The 20,230-nt window shown below is 41.3% G+C and overlaps 1 protein-coding gene across 1 annotated transcript in view; it reads right to left on the bottom strand.

Moving 5' to 3' along the window:
- The window catches only part of hwt (SH2 domain-containing adapter heavyweight), a 119,117-nt gene that overhangs the window by 11,908 nt on the left and 86,979 nt on the right, over positions 1 to 20,230 (bottom strand). The window contains exons 3-6 of the mRNA XM_011647416.3: positions 18,285 to 18,404; positions 13,593 to 13,728; positions 2,580 to 3,505; positions 754 to 2,356 (exon numbers count right to left, since the gene is read on the bottom strand). Coding sequence (XP_011645718.3) covers positions 754 to 2,356; positions 2,580 to 3,505; positions 13,593 to 13,728; positions 18,285 to 18,404 — 2,785 coding nt within the window. The remainder of the gene's footprint in view (positions 1 to 753; positions 2,357 to 2,579; positions 3,506 to 13,592; positions 13,729 to 18,284; positions 18,405 to 20,230) is intronic.

Genomic DNA, 20,230 nt, shown 5'->3' with positions numbered 1-20,230 from the left:
GCTGTGAGTTATCATGTAAATGCCGATATCCATTTACATTCGTGATAAAGTAGCTTTATGATTAAAATGAGCTTTATGAGCTCTATATTTGAATTATATGTCGAAAAATCATTTTGTTATATTTCACAAAGTAATATCCTCAATTATTAATATATCTTTTAATGTAATAAAATAATAATAATAAATTGAAATAAATAATAAATATTGTAATGTGTTCGGAAATAGATACACGTGGATAGATATACGTTAACACATGGTTGACAAAGAGACGTGTGTTTGTAGTCACCCGTGGGAGCAACTAAGTGAAGCTTAACAACGTTAGCCGTTGTCTGGAAGGTTCATAACGATCAGCATCAAATTACGGTAGCCCCTCTATCCTGATGAGTACTCAGTTTACCTCGAGGTGCCGAAAGTGCGGTTTTTATCGATTTAATGACTAGACGCTCGATTAAGGAGAAAGATAAACCTGGATTTTTTCGTGGCATCCTCTTTACGTTTAATTACCTTTGAAAAAATATTCGAAACATCAATACGCGACGTATTTACAATTTAAAGTATATTAAAAATAAAATAATTACGGAAAAAAGCATGTAAATAATATAATTTCTCTTTGTACGCTACAATCCTTTACGTACAATTGAAGTTTTTTTAAGATTTTTATTTCCAGAAGTATAATTTAATATATATGTAATGTAATGAAATATAACTGAAATATAAATATAAATGAATATCATACGTAAATTAAGAACTTACCAAACAAAGGAGGCGGCTCCACGTCGCGCACCGAGAGACTGGACGACGCCTGAGAAGCGCTGGATTCGGTACTTTGCGTACATCTTAGACGTTTCCTGAGTTTCGGCATGTCGAAGGGCAGATCCCTCAGGTCCACGCTGGTTGCGCTTCCGGATGTAGTGGCATCCTGTTGCATCAGCAGCCGTCTTCTTCGCAGCTTCGGCATGTCAAAAGGCAGATCCGAGAGCTCCGGCTCGTTGTCGACAAGATTAATGTTATCTAGCTGCGGCTTCAACAAGTGAAACCCGAAAGGTTTGCACTTGATGCCCGCGCGAGACTCGATGGATATGCCGCTGTCCGATCCCTGAATCTCCGCGTCGCCCGACGACGACGACTGCAGGGCAAGATTTATTAGATTCTTATTCTGCGGCGTCCGCCGCTTCTTGAAAGACGTATCCATAGGCGAAGTGACCGTGTTCGTGTTGGTGTTGTTGCCCGCGATGGTATTGTTCTCTACAGTGACGTTCTCCTCGGGCGAGGCTTTCTGTGAATTGTTATTGCGATTGTTGTCGGAGGTCTCCGAGGCCGGCTCTTGCGACGACTTGTCGGAGATCGGTGAGAGAATGTGCAGCTTGGTGGCGTGGTGATTTAGGAAGCCGGGCAGCGATGACTGTTGATGATGATGATAGCAGTTGGTGCCGCCGCTGTCGGAACTGTGGGAGCTCAGCGATCTGGTGCTGTGCCGACTGTCGGAGCTGCTTGTCGATCTGTTGCCCTCGCTGGTGCTACTCCTGATGGATTCCATGCTGCCGCCGCTACTGCTGGTCGCCATGCTTTCCGTGCTGGAGTAACCGGCGCGACGTCTCGAAGTACGCAGCTTGAACTCCAAGAGACCGGCGTCTCTTCGTGGTCGCGCGAGATCGCTCTCCGCTTCGTGAGGCCTGCCCTTGAACTCCATTATCGGCCTACTCTCGCGGATCAGACTGCGTGGTCGTTGCCGCTCTTCCCGAGGCCTGTCCTTGAACTCCAATATGAGCTCCTTATCGAAACGACGGCCCTGCGAGGAATCGATATTCTCCTGGACGAAGGTCTTCGGCCGACTCTTGATCTCGAGAATGCTGCCCTCGCTACTCTGCGGCGAGTCTTTTGCGCGCAATGATTTCACCGGTAATCTCATGTCTTTCAAGCGGGGATGATCCTGCTGCGATGGTAAATTCGGCGCGCTGCGAATGTTCAACAACAAATGATCTCGATTTCCATGAAATTTCGCGGGTAAAGGTGCGGTCGACGGCGGTGACGGCGTGTAATCACGCGCCGGTAATCTCGGTGATCCGGTTTTCTCATCGCTCGAATTAATCTGGAGGGATTCAATATCCTGGGACAGAGTAGATATATTGTCTGGCTGTTGCGATTGTTGCTGCTGCTGGTGCTGCTGTTGCTGCTGCTGCTGTTGCTGCTGCAGGCGGCTCGGAATCGGTTTTGGGCGGAGAAGTACGACCTTACGTCGATGATCTTTGCTCGATTGCGACTGGCCGGCATAAGGAAGCGATTGCTGATGTTGCTGCTTCAACGTGTCTGTTGACGAACTCGTTCTACTCATTGGTGCAGTACCGCTACTCCGTATCTGCGTTTCATTTTATTTTATCCAAAACTTGCTCTTTATAAATAAAATAATCACAACAATCATGTAGTTTGTGCAATGAACAAACTAAAGTTCTAAGAAAATTTTGCTATATAAATAATAAAATTGCAAAATGACGATAAAAGGATTTATAAGTAAAAATTTATACAAGTGCGCTCAATTTAATATTTAGGCACAGCACTAGTAACAGATTGAACATACATACCTGGGAATGGAGTACCGCATGATTGGTGACGCGATCGAGATCGTCGAGATCATCGTCGGAGCGATTGACCTTGCAGTCGAAGGCCGTCTCGTAGAGGTGACGTTGCCTGGCCATCCCTTCTTCGTCCTCCTCCTCGGGCTCCGCGTCCTCCTCGTCCTCCTCCTCCCCCTCGTCCTCACCCTCCACGTCGTCCTCGTCCTCGACGAGTATCGGTTGCGGGTCTATCCTCCGCGTACGTCGTAGCTTGCGCACTTGGTGCCGCCCCACTTGCGGCTGCCGTCGGTCTAGCTCATCCTCCTCCTCCTCGGGCGATGCGACGCAGGTACAAACGGCGGTAGGCAGATCATGGCTTAGTAGCCTATGAGGAGGCATGAGGGTGTGATCCCACTCGGTGATGATGCACGACGAGAGGATCTCGTTTCTGGCTGGGACAGCATGCTCGCTCCCCGACGTGGGGCTGACTAGATCCTGGCTGCGATAGTGCGGCGGTGGCGGCGGCGGTGGATACGGCTGCTGCGGTTGCTGATAATACCGTGGCTGGGACGAGTACGAGCCTCCATCACCCGCTACCGAATTTCTCTTCGGTATACCGGGTGTGCGCGAACGCTCGCCCGGTACATCGAGACTGACGCTCTTCCGATACTTGCCTGGCTGCGACTTTGGCAACTGCTCCGGTACTTTGAAAAGATCGCCGTAGTAATACGGTGATGGATGACGCACGGGCTGAGCGGACTCAGTCGGGGATTGATCGGTGAGATGTACTAAAGCGACGCAATCTACGAGCAAGCCGTCGGTCGAAGTTAAAGTTTCTCTATCCACTGATGGAGCGCGGGTCGAGGAAGCGTAGACGCTGTTCTTGCGTTTCCTGACGACCACCGCTCGCCCGTCCTCGTCGTCCTCGCACGACGAGCCGGACGCTGAAGGATCTGTAGATTTATCAAAATGGAACGACAATTGTAAGATCTAACTCTTATTATCAAAAGCGCTGATAATTATAACAAGGCGCGGACAAGGATTAAATTACATTAAAATTTAAAATTTATAATTTTTATTAAATTTATAATTTATTAAAAATTATAACTTTTATTTATAAAATTACAATAGAAATTATATATTTAATGTAACTTGATCATGTTATGTGAAAGAAAATGTGATCTCTTCTATAAACTGCTCGTGACTTATCAAGACAGAAATGACAAAAAATTCATCGGTTGTGAATTTAAAGGATTTTAAAGATCACACGTGAAAAGATGACCTGACCATATAAAGCTTACTTCCTTTGAGATGAGAACCCTAAAAACGGCGCGAAATTTTCATAATCGTTCTGTTGCAAGGGAAGCGCGGGGGATTCGCGCCGCCGAAGAAAGAGAAAAAGCTCACGGGGAAAGCGAAATTGCCTTGAAATGGCAGCCTTGTCTCCTTAAAAATCACTTCCTTCATCCGTGGGATATTACCGTAATGGTCCCTGGCCTCCTCGCTTGACGTCCCCACAGCCAGCCACCCCTTTCAGTCTCTTCGTATTCGTCGACCCGTTCGAGCATCGTCTAATGCCTCTTCAGGCTTTACGATCGTGTCACGGCCATTCGCGACAGCGACGAAAGAAAGAGAAAGCAAGGTCGAGCATATGCAGGAGGCACGAAATTACGCGGACACCCGGTACATTATATAAGCAAAATACACACACGGAATAGACGAAAGGACTGGAGATAATGGGCGCATTATGCTCAACCGGAGAGGGCCCTACTGAAATCCTTTCTCATTCCCTCTTTGGTGAGGGCGGCAAGAACAAGGCGCGCCATAAACCATATGTTGGTTACTGCATTTGACAGGGACCGCCGCGGATATACAGACAAACTTGTCGAATGAGAAAAAAAAATTATTATCGGAAGCCGTTCGGTTCCATCGCATCGTCCAGCCAGCACCGCTCGCCCAGACACAAAGGCTCGCAGTATCAGGATGCGAATATCGACCGCTTAGAATGCAATAGGCAGTCTTTGTATGTCTCTTTGTCGCCGAGTAATTTGTTTTTGATCGATCTTCGTCACACAATATGAGTCGTCATATCTCGCGCACAATATAAACGTAGTTATTTAACGGTATGAATTACGCTTTGGACATTTATCTTGTTACTTCATTAAATTTTATTAATATCCACAATTTATTTACAAAAACTCGGTTAACGACTTCCACAAATGCGCGCGTATGCATGATATAATTTTCTATATTGAAGATTATTATTATGTTGTTATGGTATATACAATAGACATTTTGTAACTGAATACAAATACGACATATTGAATATATCTTGCTAATTATGAGTTAAATTTAATATGTATAAATTCAGGCAAATAACCTATTATTATGTTGAAATTGCACCAAGTCTGTAAATAAATTGAAAAGACTTATTTACGAGTCCAATAGAATGTGCACTTGCTTCACATTCTCGTGTTATATCCGACAAAATTGCTATGGAATCGATAACGCGGCAGGATATTCCCAATTTCCGGCGTATTTCGGTATCGCGAGAGAGCTTAAACTTCATTTTCCATGGTCAAATACAAAGGAATAGCAGCTGAGGGATTCGCAAAGCGCGAAATGGGGAATTAATTCCTGGACAATGAATCCGGCAAATTATCGCACGGTCCGCCTGTCGTCGTGAAACGGGAACGAGCGGCGCGCGATTCCATTTCACCTTCTTCTCCGAATTCGCGGCACATTCCTGGCAGCGAGTGACAAACGGTGAAGAAGTCCCGAATACGAGAAGCTGCGGAAGAAATGGTCCCTGCGAAACCAGACGTTGTCTACGTATTCAAACTTTCACAAAGGAGCGGAATCGCGGAAGCGAGGCAACTGATGACCCGTCCCCTCTACACGGATGAAAAACGGGAGCGAGGATCCATTTACCTTTTCTTTTTACCTGAAGCTACTTTTCTACCGACTTTGTTCGCGGTAAAACTTTTCATCGTTAAACTTTTAGACATTCAAAAAAGTGCGATGTACGAGATTAGAGAGGACAGTCCACAGGATTAATGATAAAAATGTAATACCGTTGCGGCATGAGAGAGGAATGCTGATGAGAAATGCGCAATATTGTTTGCGCAGTTGGTGCAACATCGCGATAAAATTATATCAAAGAAATATATTCGAAATAGGGAAATCCAATTCTTGCGAGACAAAAAACAATATAAAGAAAGCTCTCGTGAGGTCGAGTGAGGTCGAAGAAAACATGAATATGTATTTGCATCTGTTTCGTTCGTACAATTCAAGCAAGATGTAAAATTAAATCTCGGAAAAGTAAACGTATTAAAATATTGCAATGCGCAAGAAGATGATATTTGCATTCGTTTCAATATTTCAAAAGCAATCACGTTGAATGAGAAATATGAAATTTGTTTACCTTAAAAAGTCAGAATGTTACGACACATGCGCGCTTTTTTAAATGTCTTTTTTATATGGAAGATATAAGGAAAATCGCGTTTTAAGCCTGCCCTATAATACGACCAATTGCATTGCCCACCCGTCGGGTCCGATTATTCGTTCGCAAGTGAAAAAAACTGCAATGGACAGCACTGCCTTCCAATGAATGCGCACAAGCGCATATACAAAAGCGTGCTATGCATTGGCGTGTCGCCAAATTGCAGTGATATTGATTAACGATCGATAATCTGATTTGCGAGGTATCTGTCGAGGGTCGACTGCATGGAAAAGAGAATAGAGGACTAGAAGGTTGATGATCGAGCAGTTCGATTAAATTGGACTGGATTACATGTAGTAGCTGAAAAATGTGCACGACCATTCTCGTGTGACGTGAATGAAATTTTTTTAATTAATGAGTAAAACATTTCGGGACAATGATTAAATTCAATCAACTGCCCCCAGTTGACGTAACATATATATGTAAATTTATAAAGATATAATATGCGTTAGACTAGTATTATTTTTAAATAATTCCTTTTAAACAACTTTATTGAATTATACATATATTATAGGTATGATATATATAAAAATAATTATTTAGAAATAATACTACACATTACATGAGGAATAACTAAAGCAATTCGAGAAAAAAAACGAGACTTAAATTTTGTGTAAAATGAGTAAGGATAACAATAAAACATATGCTGACGGTGTACGAATAAATAGTTAATTATTGTACATAACGATATGATCAGATGAGTAGATGAGCCAGTAACGGATACTACAAGCGAATGAGTGATCGAGTGACAGAAAATGAAAGAGGGTACGTGTACGCGGAGTTAGGGGCGACGATAGGCCGGGGATGTGGCAGTGGTGCCTACCCTAATGAATCTATTACGGCCGGTGAGCGACAACCCTCGCCTAGCAATCACTACAGATAACATGAAACGCTGTCGCATGCATCCTGTTTACATGGCTCTGTGAGATAACGGAGATGAACATCGTGGCGATCTATCTTAAAGCCAGGACGTATGCACGGAACCATGTGCGAACTAGACACAAAAAAAGCACAAAAAAGAGTTGTTACTTGCATCGATTAAGGTCACTAGATAACGATGTTATGATCGCAATCAATTTTCGATTAGGAACAGTCGTCAAGGCTACGTGATCCATTACTATTAGCTATTGGAAATCGCTTTATAAACCATATTACATCATATAGTTCATATTGATATTTCTGTTAAATTATCGGAGAATAATTACAAACAATAGAATGCGAACTTTTAGCTTGATTCAATAATCAAATACAGCTTTTAAGTATACGAATAATTTTACTAAACAAACCGCAAATTTAAGTGATATGAGTCTAAACTTTTGAAAACAGCGATGTATTAATCGAAATTCCGAATAAAAATTTGATTATTAAATTACATATAATAACAGAATATATTTGATTATTAAATTACATATAATAATATATTTCTACGAATCACAATAATCATATTCCGAGAAATCATTTCGACGGTGATATAACTGTCTAGCCAGACTGGTAACCAAAAGTTATACTCCAAGAAACTATTCATGCGGTATTATCTCTGGGATCGGAGTCTCGGTTATATGATAATCCGAACACGTGACTTTATCCGACATGCGACAGTCGCAACATCGTTTATGCAATCTTTCGTTTCTTCTGCGATTGACGATCAGCGGGCGAGGGTGGGCGAGATTCCAGAGGAATCTTTATATAAAGATGACAGCAACGTAAGCTCGGAACCACTTCGCTCCGCTTTTTATTAGATATTTTCCTCGTAACGTGACCGAGGTGGCGATGGTGCGTATACGGGGATATGTGGATCGTGGGATTGTATCGTCTTTCAGGAAGGAAAAAAAGGAAGCGATAAAGAAGAAGAAGGAAGGTATAAGAAAGGGCGTCGCAATTGCCTGACCTCGGACGATATCGCCGATCAACGGTTCAGGAGGATCTTCAGGGCATTTTACGAAGCAGCTAAAGATTACGGGCCAAGTCGAGCAACGACGAAACGAAAGCCAATCTCGGTTATTGGCTCCGTCGCGCGCCAAGATCCATGGTTACGATCGCGAGATTGGCCAAAGTGCGAAATATGTCAGCCATGTCAGGGATTGTAAAAGGATGACACTTGGTTGCATGAAGATGAAACATATACCATCCGAATTACCATCCGACCAAATACATGGAAACAGATAACCAGCTGATGAACATCGCGATTAGTTCCTGTTGGGTTGTTATGCAAAATAGTTTGAATTAATCAAGCGTAATTTGGCACTATCTGGTTATCTGATGTTATAAAGATCATTTGCGACAGAAAGTTTCTAGCATCAGCGTCTCTTCCTTGTAGAATTATAGCTTTCTCGAATTCTTTTTATTACACCCTATAATCTTCTTGATATAAAAAAAGGACTAAAAGAACTAACGAACCAAAGTTATCAGAATCATGTCAATGATTGCAAACTGTTTACTACAAAGGGAAAAAGAGGTAAATAAGCTTCTTTGAAGAGAATTTGCTTTTTAGAGACATGATAGAGGGTGCGTTTTCAAACGCATACGCATAATCGACGTGATTCAAGCAGCGATTGATTACAAAAATACGTCAGCCCTTTAAAGCGTCACTTCAACGCGATCGTCTTTGATCTTGTGTCATATAAAACCATTCAATGTTCAAAGTGAAGCTAATATCTCGAAATCATAAAGATGTTTTCTTACTCGTGAATTATCACTTGCTTTTTAATAATTCTGTATAAATACCAAATGATAATTTCACAATCTTATTTATCTGAAACTTAAAATAACCATAAAATTTTTCCTAAAATATTTCTTGATTTTGGAATATCTCTGTACACGAATCTCTCTTTCTCTCTCTTTCCCTTTCGCTCGCATAGGGATAATAAAAAAGTTGTAAAATGCAGTTGTAAACTCCCTCGCGCTTCGGTTGAGTCTCGACGGCGATTTCGCTCCCTGTTAAGGGCGACTATGCGAATGCAGTTCTGTGTCGTTAGCTTCGATTGATTTTATTGCCAATAAAATCAATGTTTGTTCTCACTGGGAAGGGTTTTGCGGCAGCAAAAAAGAGGGTGCGAGATACGGCATAAAGCCGTCGCTCACGGGAGCAGTGCGACGCGTGGATTATTCGCTTTTCTGTCGGTAGACATTGCGCAATCGAAATCTACGTCGGTGGTTCCACGCGGGCACAATCGTTTGCGGCGGAAAGGGACGGATCCAACGGAGGTAAACCGAGAGGGTTTCGAACGTGCCCGAAACCTACCCGCCGATTTCGAACGTCCGCTGACCACGCGCACCCCACCCTTTATGGACTCTTCGAATTAATCGTGTCGCGAGTTTACTTTTGCCTTCAATTCAATCTTACGTTCCGCTGCTCGCTGGGCGGCTCATCGAGTTAACGAGAAATCCCGTTTTCATTTCCACGTACGATACAATTTTGATCACAATCAAAACTCGTGTACCATTTGATATACGCGAATACTCGATTTTACGTTTGATATTATTCGAGATTTATTTGCCGCAAAAATTGAAACAAGAAATTAGAAAGTTAAAGTTAATAATCTATAATATTTTGTTTAAAAAGTAAGTTTCAAATATTATAAAACAGTTTTTCTCTATTATGTTTCTATTATTGCGTTAAACATTATCTTCAGAGCCAGGTCTCCGAAAATTACAGTAGTTTATACAGGAAGATAACTGATCTTTAGCAACTATGAACATTTCTTACACGTAAGCATCTGACACAGAGATTAGGCCAAGCGCGCGCAAAATTGTCTCGCAACGATATGCAAATCGTGGCATAAATGCTAATTGTAATTGCCCATGAAATGAATTCAAGGGCTCCCTCCTGGCGAAGGGTTCGCTTCGTAGCTTAATAGCGGACCTTTGCCCTCCAAGTTTGCCGAGTATCAAGCGACAAAACTGCGTGTGTCATGTTATATAAAAATTTCATATCAAATTAGTTGCTCAACATTTATTTATTTCATAAAGAATAAAGAAAACAATGACAAATGATAATATTCTTTTTTAATCTAAATAAAAAGAAATAATTTTGCCGAAAAATTATCTTAAAATATTATCTATCTTGTACGAATCTTGTTAACCACTTTTTATTCACCCTGCACTTTCAGGAACATTCGAAAGAGTCAATTGCGGAAGAGAATGCTAAAACAGTTATCAACTGAGGGGATTCGGTTTTACGGTAAACGAAACGAAATAATGCGATTAGAACATTAATTCGTTTCCCGGTACATATTGCTAACGAGAATAGGATGCAATGAATCAGACAGTTTCGTCGGATAAAATCCAATAACATTTTTAACAGAGTTTCCAAATAACCTGCTCTGAAAATCCGCGTGATGAAGTCAAAATCTTTGATCAATCCAATTATCCCCATATTGCAAGGCGCATCTTTCGATACCACTATATATATGAAAAATTTTCCGTCCTATCGTGGCAATGAGCGAATTTAGCTTGCGAAATTGAGCGGGAGATTAAGATCTTGCCTGTAGATCTGAGCACGTACTTATCGTCGGACGAGCCGGAATTATGCTGGTGACAGTTTGTAAATGATGTAGTTTACGACACGAGAACGTGAGGGATGCAGGGTATCCTAAAGCGGAAAGCGAAATGGTGATAGGAAGAAAGATAGGAAGAAAGATAGATAGAGAGAACAAAGAATGGAAGATAAAATCGGAGACTATAATAAAAGGATCCTTTCAATTAGTCGTCGTTACAGTAAATGAATTTTTGAGTCATTTATATTAAACGTATGAAAATCTCGCGTGTTTTCAAATGTAAAATATAAATGAATATATATTTATTGCATTTAATTGAACAATGACGTCAGATGACTGTCAATATAAAACTGCCAATCCCGAGGTACCTTAGTATTTTGACTCAATGTTTCAGGATATTATGGTCCCATGGGAATATGAAAGAGGAGATTGGCAATGCTCACCATGCGTTTTATATCAAATATTTGAAATTATTAACTATGAGAAACGTGAAACATTATATTAAGATATATATATCAATATCATCAAAGATTAAGTGTGCAAACAGATAAAAGGAAAAGAATTAAATCAAACGGCACGGAAGAGAAAGACGTAGAGTTCAACTCAGCGCGTAGGTATAAATTTCCACTAACAAATACATATATACATTGGCAGCTTTTGAACAGCGTTTGATGAACACCAGATCTGCCTTCTCCCGCTCGGACGAAGGACAAGCCGACGGACGGATTGACATTTGCATACGATGAACCCGCACGGGCGTTAACTGCTCGGGGACGCGGAACGAGCTACAAGTCACCTGGTACCAGTAATTGAAATGAGGGTAACTTTGAAGAGGGGTCGCATGAACAAACGAGAAACTCGAAAGTTCTTTCAGTGACAATATATATGAGCGATATTGAACGCAATTAGAATTGTGATAAATTTGTTTACGAAAAAATTTAATTAATTCCGATCAAACAATTAAAAGAAGGCGGGATATGAACGAGTGTTCCAGAAATGTCATTATCATTACCTGGATTGAATGGTTATGGAGCACTCGATGTAATAATTTATCGTATCTACAATGCTTTTTTAATAACGAGATTAAATGTAATAATTGAAAACTTCGTTATATTTGAAAATTCATTATATTTGAAAAAAACCTTTTGTTTTTAAATCGTTAACGAATATACAACGTGCTGTATTTGAGCTAATGCACGACGAAGCGCGTGTTCCAAAGAAGAAAAAAATTTGTCGGAAAGCCTGGTTGTGAAACACGGTTAATAAGCAGAATGGCGCTGGAAAATGCGATAGTAAGAGCAGGCACACAAGCTGGAATACCCCCTCGAAACTTTACGGACTATGAATGTGGAATGAGAATAGGCGGGTGATACTGCGAGAGGTTCGGCGTGGCAGGAATGGGAAGTTTAATTAAATATCACACGACATATTATGGAAGGCGGGGCATTGCGCGCGGTGTCGATGGCAAGTAATGTCGGGGACACGTCGTGAGACTGAAAAGTTTGTGCCAACGAACGAATGAACGAACGAACCGAGCTTGTAGCAGCGGACAACGGCAGGGACGCTACGGCCGGAAGTTAACGAAGGGCGGCGAACCGTCCAGACATTTCAGCATCATCGGTACCCTTTTATAAAGCGGCCAGTCTGAAAATTCCATTCGGCCCACCCTCGCGCGCGCGCGCGCGCGCGCGCTTCTCTTATATTCACCTCCATCGACGCGACTGCTGATTCAATTCTCGCGAAAGGAGCGGCATTCCTGGAATGGCAAGGACGACAATTTACTTTTAATCCGATAATGTTCCCGTCGAAAGCCTCGCTACGAAGATTTCGGCACGAATCACGTCGAAAAAAGCATTGTACAACAAATATATCGATATATCGATGAGAAAAAAAAGTTAAGCGTGTTAAAACGTGTTTTAATAATATTATTATGTCGTTAGAGAAACACGTAGGGGAAGCATGGCTTAGGAAGTCACATGATGTTTCCTCTGTCCCACTAAAGGAAGCAAATCTTTGCACAGGCCTCGCGTTGATCCTCGCCACATTCACAATGACTTGCGAATTAAAAGCCCATGAATATGGTAAGGATGCAAATTTCGTCGTTGTTTACTTGGGATCAGTGTTACACGGCAATCTGCATACTCGAGTGTCGGGATACCCGGTGACGTGCGACGAGGGTTGCGAATCAGGCTCGCTCACCTCGTACTGTAACACACGGAATAATCGTGCAGGGTTAATTACAATCCACAGCATTCCTTCGCAAAGATACTGCGGTAGGAATTTAATCCGCTTTGCTCTCGCAAGTTTCGTTGCTGCTCAAGATCGTGTAAAGATATGAGAGTTCCTTCTCTGTACGTAGTTCGAGTCCCGGCCCGGCAGTTTTGCAATCTCCCGAATTGGCGAGTATCATCCACCGTGGAAAAGAGACGATCCCCTATTTCGCCCGACCCCCGACGATTAATCCGTTAGCCGCTCGCGACCAACCTGTGCGTACCGTTCAATTATCGAGGGGCTCTTCTCCCTCTCTTAACTGACGCTAACTGAGTTGTTACCTCGATAATTCGTACATCGTAGTATCGGCCGTAATACCGACGGCTCGCCACATTAATTTGCGGCTTGGCATGAGAATTTCCGCTTAATATTATCCCGGAACTTATCGCGCACCATCAGTAATCAATCCGTATAGAATCCGAACATTTCGTCAATATTCAACATTACGAAGATACATCTCGTACATTGCAAATACCATTGGTTTTTTTATCTTCGTTATTTTATTTTATTATTATTTAATACTACATTTTAATTATAGTTATATCGTCAAGATAAAATCGATAAATATAATTTTAATATTTTGAACATATTTTTCACTGAATTCACATGCAAATATTTCGAAACAGACAACATAGCTTTTTATTAAACATTCCTGACATTTCTTTATGCGTCAAAATAGAGAAATACCATTTGTATGCAATAATTATATATATATATATGTTAAAATAACATTCTTGTATTATTTGGTTCAATGTCGGCTTAAAAGCATACCTGTGTAAGGTCGACAATAGTTGCGATTTGCTCTGCTGTAAATCGTTGGTAAGGATGACTCCGCTCCCGGCTCCACGTACGCTTTGCTTTTGCTGTCTCTAGGGTCGCTGTATTGTTCCACAACCTCGACTTCCGCCTGCAAACAGAACACAAATTGTTTCCTTCCGTTTCCTTTATGTGAAAGAGATTCCGCACGTACATCTTCGCATCTGAAATAGCGATCGATCCGGTGTCTCCATTAAAGAACATAGTTCTCGTCTTCAATGTACCAATGCGTAACGGCGCGACACAGACGGAGCATCCAGAACAAGTAATTGTCTTGGATTTCTGTGACAATACTAATTTGAAAATGCGTGTTTGCTTCGACATTCTCGTGCATAATTTGACGTCGCAGTAACTTGATTTTGACCCAAGAGGGAAGAGTCTTTGAGAAGAGTTATCGCTAGCTCAAAGCTAGCTCCGCTTAAATTTACACGGTAACGTTAACTCGGTGCTGTTTTCTGGTTCTGAATGCAGCCAATTGCGATAACACCTTGGCTGGGACTCGAGGGAGACACGCTTCCAGCCGTCCCCTAAATGATGATCGTTATTTCCAGAGAAAACAACTGCGGCGACAATTCGTTTCCGCCGGCACGTGTGTCTCGGTAGATTAAACGTAGCGCTCAAATAATCAGCCAGATGACGATGCACATTAATATCCCGTTGGTATAGAGATTAAACCGGAAGACGTAACTACACTTCTGAGTACAACTAATATAACGCGAAATTGCACGTTACATTCATTTCAACAATCTCAACTCGAAGAAACGAACGGGAAGAAATAAATTCCCCTCGATTGAATTTAATCGACTACAAGCGAGAAAGGGTTTTTCGTATTTTCTGCGAAATCCGTTTCGTTTTATCGCGATTACGCGATTGCAACTTCTACGAAATTAACAACAGTAATAGTAATAAAAAATATCAATGATTTTCTTCAGAACAAAGGATACAGATATTGGATAAAGAGAGAGATCAATTAATGAAAAGATTCCTCTTTCTCTCTCTCTCTCTCTCTCTCTCTCTCTCTCTCTCTCTCTCCCTCTATTTCTCGATCTCAAGAGTGTATCGTGGAAACAGAATAAAAGAAGAAATGAGAAGGGGTACGTGAAGCCTCAGCAGAGCGAGACGAGCAGACATTCCGGCAATGCGAGACGAACGAGAAGACGACGGCGGGGAAGACAAGTAGCCTTAAATTGAAAGAGCCCAAAATTGGAATTCTCCTGCCAAAGTTGAACGCTGTGCCTCCAGGGGCTGTTTCGAAGACGAAGTCGATTGCTTCCAGCCACCTTAGCTACCAGCCGATTCCCTCCTCGTTTGCAAGCCCTCCTCCGCGGAACAGATAAATTCGTGGATGTTTATACGGAAATTATGGGGGCGATTCCGCAGGCACAGTGAAGGCCGCTCGATCGGCTGTTGCAAATCCGATAACGAACGGGCTGACTTTCCGTATAACGCGAGCGCATCCGCCGAAGCCCGCGCCGGTGGTTGCGAAAACGATTACGCGAGGTTATCGACGTGCAACACCGACGAGAAATCGAATTGCCGTTCGATTCGTCGAGTGAAAACGCGCGGATTTAGCGACGCCTCATTAAGCGAGTAAAGTAAATCTGTAAAGCTGTCGCGCGTGGCGTTGGCAGTGAAAATGATAGCAAATAATAAACACACAGGGCGTTCCCAAGTTACTTTCCGAATTTCCCTCTGTGTGTAAACTGTTTGACCATTTTGAGGATTGTGTCGAATGCAGTGGCATCGAATGCAATGCAAATAGTACGCATCACACCCTATCATATTCAGTTGTTAATGCCGTTCGATTTATTGGGGGCTTTAATCCGATTATTTGGTCACTGCGTTATAATTTGGCGTAATTATCAGCTCGCCTAATCGCCCGACTTTACTGTATTTACGAGTCTACGTGAGAGAATGCTAATTTTTCGCTGCTTGTTATTCCGTTAATATATTTTAATTACATATTTTGAAAAAAAAAGCATCGAGCTCAGACATAGACCAAGTTAATCTTTATTAATTTTTAAATATAGAATTTAATTGATATAAATGACAAAAAATGAAATTCACTGTTCTAAAAACATTTCACCGAACAATTTTATCGAATAATATATTGTAAAGAGTAAAGTTATATTAATGGCGAACAGCAATATAGTTCATAACATAAATAACACCGTTACACAGAATGGCACTCTCGAGGAGATGTCAGCGACGTCGATCGCTCTTAATTTCGAGGTAGAACGAGGCAGTATTTTCACAATATTCGCGATAGTCACAAGACATCATTAACAGTATATGCAGATAATGGCGTTAGGAGAAAGAGCGGGGTTATAAGAAAAATGAGCAATGTTAGATAAGACGCACGTTTTTTAGCGGCGAGGAAGTATCAATCACTCTCGCTCTCGGACGAGGGACGTCATATAAAAGGCGCTTGATATCAAGCTCTCTTGCGAAGTCAATTTTTTTTCCGGAATTCACGCAGAATGACGCGTCCCTCCGAACTGGCCGGGAATTAATTACGCTCACTTTTCGACGTAATTTTACTCGCCGTGAGTTAATCACTTCCATGAATTCGACCTGATACAAATGGCGACAGATCCCCTCGGGCATTCCGCCGATATACGCTCGTTGCTCTGCGTCTATCGAACAAATAAATCGCGTGCTTTCGGCTGCCTTTTATGAATTGAAACACAACAGAAAGAATTTGTGAATCAGAGTTTTATCGACTCGCGAAGAAAACACCAAAGTCGTGTGTTAACTGTAGACTCTCGTAAAGGCACGTCTGCTACAGTTTTCGTCGCGCTAAAGCCCTTTGTTATAGTGATAAATGCGAGCAACACCAGTGCTCGATCTCACGCATAAAATAAAGCGCTAAAGTATTAAGTAGGGCTTACGAGCGGAACTCATAACGATTCACCCTCTCGAGTTAAGTGGCATCCGCTTTCCATCTTTGTCACACTCCCTCTTCGCTTCGTTGCAACGCTCGCGGGAGTTGTCGGTGACAACGACGCGAAGGAAACTTTTGTTCGGCACAGTCAGGTGTCGTCCCCCCACTCTATGATGTTTCTTCTTCTTTCTTTTATGAACTCCCTCGCGACGGTCGTGCGGCGCAACCACGTTTTTGTTTGTATAGTAATCAGACTCCGAGCTGACGATAAAGAATTAAATTTTCTCAAATTAACATATCAAACAGGGTGGTGAATACAAAAAGAGATAATATTTATGATAATTTATAAAATAAAGATGCGAAGACAGAAAAAAACGGGTATTTGTCAAAATATTAATTTTAAAAAATTCGGAAATTATCTCTGCTAATTGTTGATATGAAAAGATGAGAATAATCAATACACACGTATATTATGAACTGATCAGTCGTATGCTAAATAAAAAGTCAAAAAGATCAATTATATAATCATCGAGACTATCCACTTCTATCCGTTATTAACGCACTATTTCTTTACGAGAAAGCCACGAAACACGATATTTCGAGCACTTTTCAGATAATCGTAGAACGTACAGGCGAAGCTATATTTCCATTGCCAAAGCGTTTAGGCGTAGAGCTCGAGGCAACCCCAGACACCAGAAACTGAGTGGCGGAGCAATTATAAGCAACGCCGGAAGTCACCGAGTCTCTCTCCATCCTACCATCGACGTTTCTCTTCTCGTTCCTCTTTCGCGTCCGTTGTTACCACCTCTTGCACCCTCTAACGCCCTTCAGCCTCTTCCGACGCCCCCATGATGCCCTTCGTGCTACGGTGCCCGGGGGGTATTTTGTCACCACTGTAATTATATTTCTCCCTTCGGCCAGTTCTCGGTCGTTCGCGTTGCGAAAATATCAATACTATCGTTAGCCGACAAAACGACTCAGACCACAGTCGCAGGAAGTGACGTCATGCACACAGTGTATACAGTGTATACAGTGTATACAGAAAATGAAATAGCCAAGGGTTATCGTATGTGTAAGATGCATTTAATACCTTTTAATGAATCTGAACATGGACACCTTATATATTTTATATTTGATGAATTTCTGACATTAATATTGATTAAATTTAACTCACATGATATTATTTTTCTTATATTTTCTTATTAAACTTGACAAAATATTAAATCTTTATTGATAATATACTTCAAATGCAAGCTATGCAAAAGTTACTCAAAGAATTTTATTTTTCCACGGAAAATTAAAATCTCCCGACCTTCCTGATTCATTGCACGTCGCGGAAGGAAAATAACGATAAACTTTTCGGATTGAGAACGAGTCACAATGGGGACGCGTGAACGCGTAACAGTAGCGTGTTTGCTTAACGCAGGGATTCATTGAACTGTGAATACAGATAAACGCGGGACTGCGATGAATAAAGTTTCATCGTTACCGCAATGCGTAAAAGCATTATTCTCGAGTTATATATTGTTGCCGTCTGATCTCTTTAATTGAATTTTTCATGCAAAGTAATGGAACGTGTGTCATTATTCCACAATTAAGTTATGTAGTAGAACATTATTGAGTTCCGCAAATGTATCGAACGATATATAAAAAAAATTGCTTTTTTTTACATAAATATCTTAAATACTTATTGCTTAAGAAATAAACTGAGTAATTCAATTTTAGTTCTTCATAAAATCTTAAATCACTTCGTCAAAACTTACATTCTCTACGGTGGGACTCGGCAGCGTCCATTGTACCGTGGAGGTTGCAGCTGCGGCGCTCGCAGGACGTCTCTTGTTCACGAAATCGACCGGTAGACTGTAATCGTCGCACAGTGATACCTGCAAGCACAAGCAGAAGAAAATGATATACAATGCACCCTCTTATTACCATTTCCCATTAACCACTTCATCCGATGAGAATTTTCTCTCGAACTTTCATCGCTCTTCGCGTGTCCCTATCCTTAATGGAGTTTCAAAGTTGTAAGGGATGACTTTCATCAAATGACGCGAACTCCGATAACTGAAAAACTTCGCCTTTAAATTTGCATCGCAGGCTCGCATGAGAGTTGATTTTAATTTTCTATTATAATCGCATAAAAAATATGTATATAAATATATATACATAAACATACAACTATACATAAATTAAAAAAAAGAATATATATATATATATATATATATTACATAAATAATATTATAATGATAATAAATGGAATGATAATAATAATATGATAATAATTTGTGTATCTTTTATTATATAATGTTTTATAATATTAATTATATTTTTATAACACTCAGTTTCTCAAGAAACAAAATCAATTTATATTCTCATTTAAATTCTCGGAACAGCTAAAGTAAGCCAGTTTTGTTACCCTCGCTAGTTAGCTTCGACGCTATCGAAGCACGCACCTTCCCAATGTAGGGAGAGAAAATATGTAAAATGTTGCTGAAAAAGTGAAGAACGATCGGCGGATGAAAATCCGCGGGAAGGTATCCAATGTCGAATGGCAGAGGATTTCTGCTGCTCGACAAATCGCAGGGTAAGCACCCTAAACCTCCTCCGCGTCCTCAAATCCCCATCGATGCTGACTGGACTAGCTCATCAGTGATATTTACTGTCTGTCGGAGAATCGATCTATCGATGCGTGAATGTCTCGTTCCACGCAGTATAGAACCAAAAGCACGGCCTACCACCTACGTCTGTACGTGCATATAAATCGAGACAATCGCGAATCCCCGAGGGCGGCTTATCGCGTCGGAGGCCCGAGGGATGGTGGCAAAGTCCACGGGGATGCTCGGCTTGCGAAGGGAGTTTAGCTCCCGTGCAGGGACTCTACATGCAAATGGTCGACGTTTATTGTGAGAAGAGAGCGTCGTATGAATATGTGAAGTGGGAAACGAAACAAAAAAATAAAAAGAGAGAAATGAACAGCCGAGGAACAACGAAGGGATGGGATGAGGAGCGATCGGTTCGCGGAAAAGCGGAAATAGCCACGGAGGTATCGAGAAATGATGACGCAGTTGCAGCATTTAGCAGTGAGATCGATTCGCCGACAGTGGAATATATGAGGTAAAGTAACCAATAGATTACGTCATACATATTTTTTTGTACAAAAATTTTATATATATTAAACAAATATAAAGATTCTTAACGCATTGAAAATTCTCTATGCTATGAGATTATTTAACTTAATTTTAAACGCTAATTGTAGTCGGTAGTAGTATTGGAACGCGTATGGTCAGCCAACAGTGCGATTACCGGCAAACAATTCGGAACTCGTAAAACAGACTATAATTCGCTCATCGTCGTCGTGTAATTGAAGCTAAGCGGTATAATTTTACGTACTTTATCGGCTTCAGGGCGAGTAGCTACCCCTAGCTGAACTACGATCTCATATCCGGCACCGTTAAGGAAGCCAAGTGCGAACTAGGCCGACTGGAATGGGGGTGAATTTGAGGAAATCCGAGAAAACCGACAATGTCCATGTAACTGAGAATCATATTTCATGTCGTCTTATCTGTTCTTATCACCAATATTACTGATTTCAATATCTCTACATTGTCATATATTTCACCTGGACGTATTAGCGAGCAACATTGTTAACTTTACAGCTGAGAGAAGTTTTTAATATAATATAATTTTTATTCCATTTTTATTCCATCAG

This window comes from Pogonomyrmex barbatus, unplaced genomic scaffold (assembly GCF_055798465.1).
Source record: "Pogonomyrmex barbatus isolate J1 unplaced genomic scaffold, ASM5579846v1 scaffold10, whole genome shotgun sequence".
NCBI classification, from domain to species: Eukaryota; Metazoa; Arthropoda; class Insecta; order Hymenoptera; family Formicidae; genus Pogonomyrmex; species Pogonomyrmex barbatus.
The sequence above is the reverse complement of the archived record's forward strand: the minus strand, read 5'-3'. Positions and strand labels throughout refer to the sequence as shown.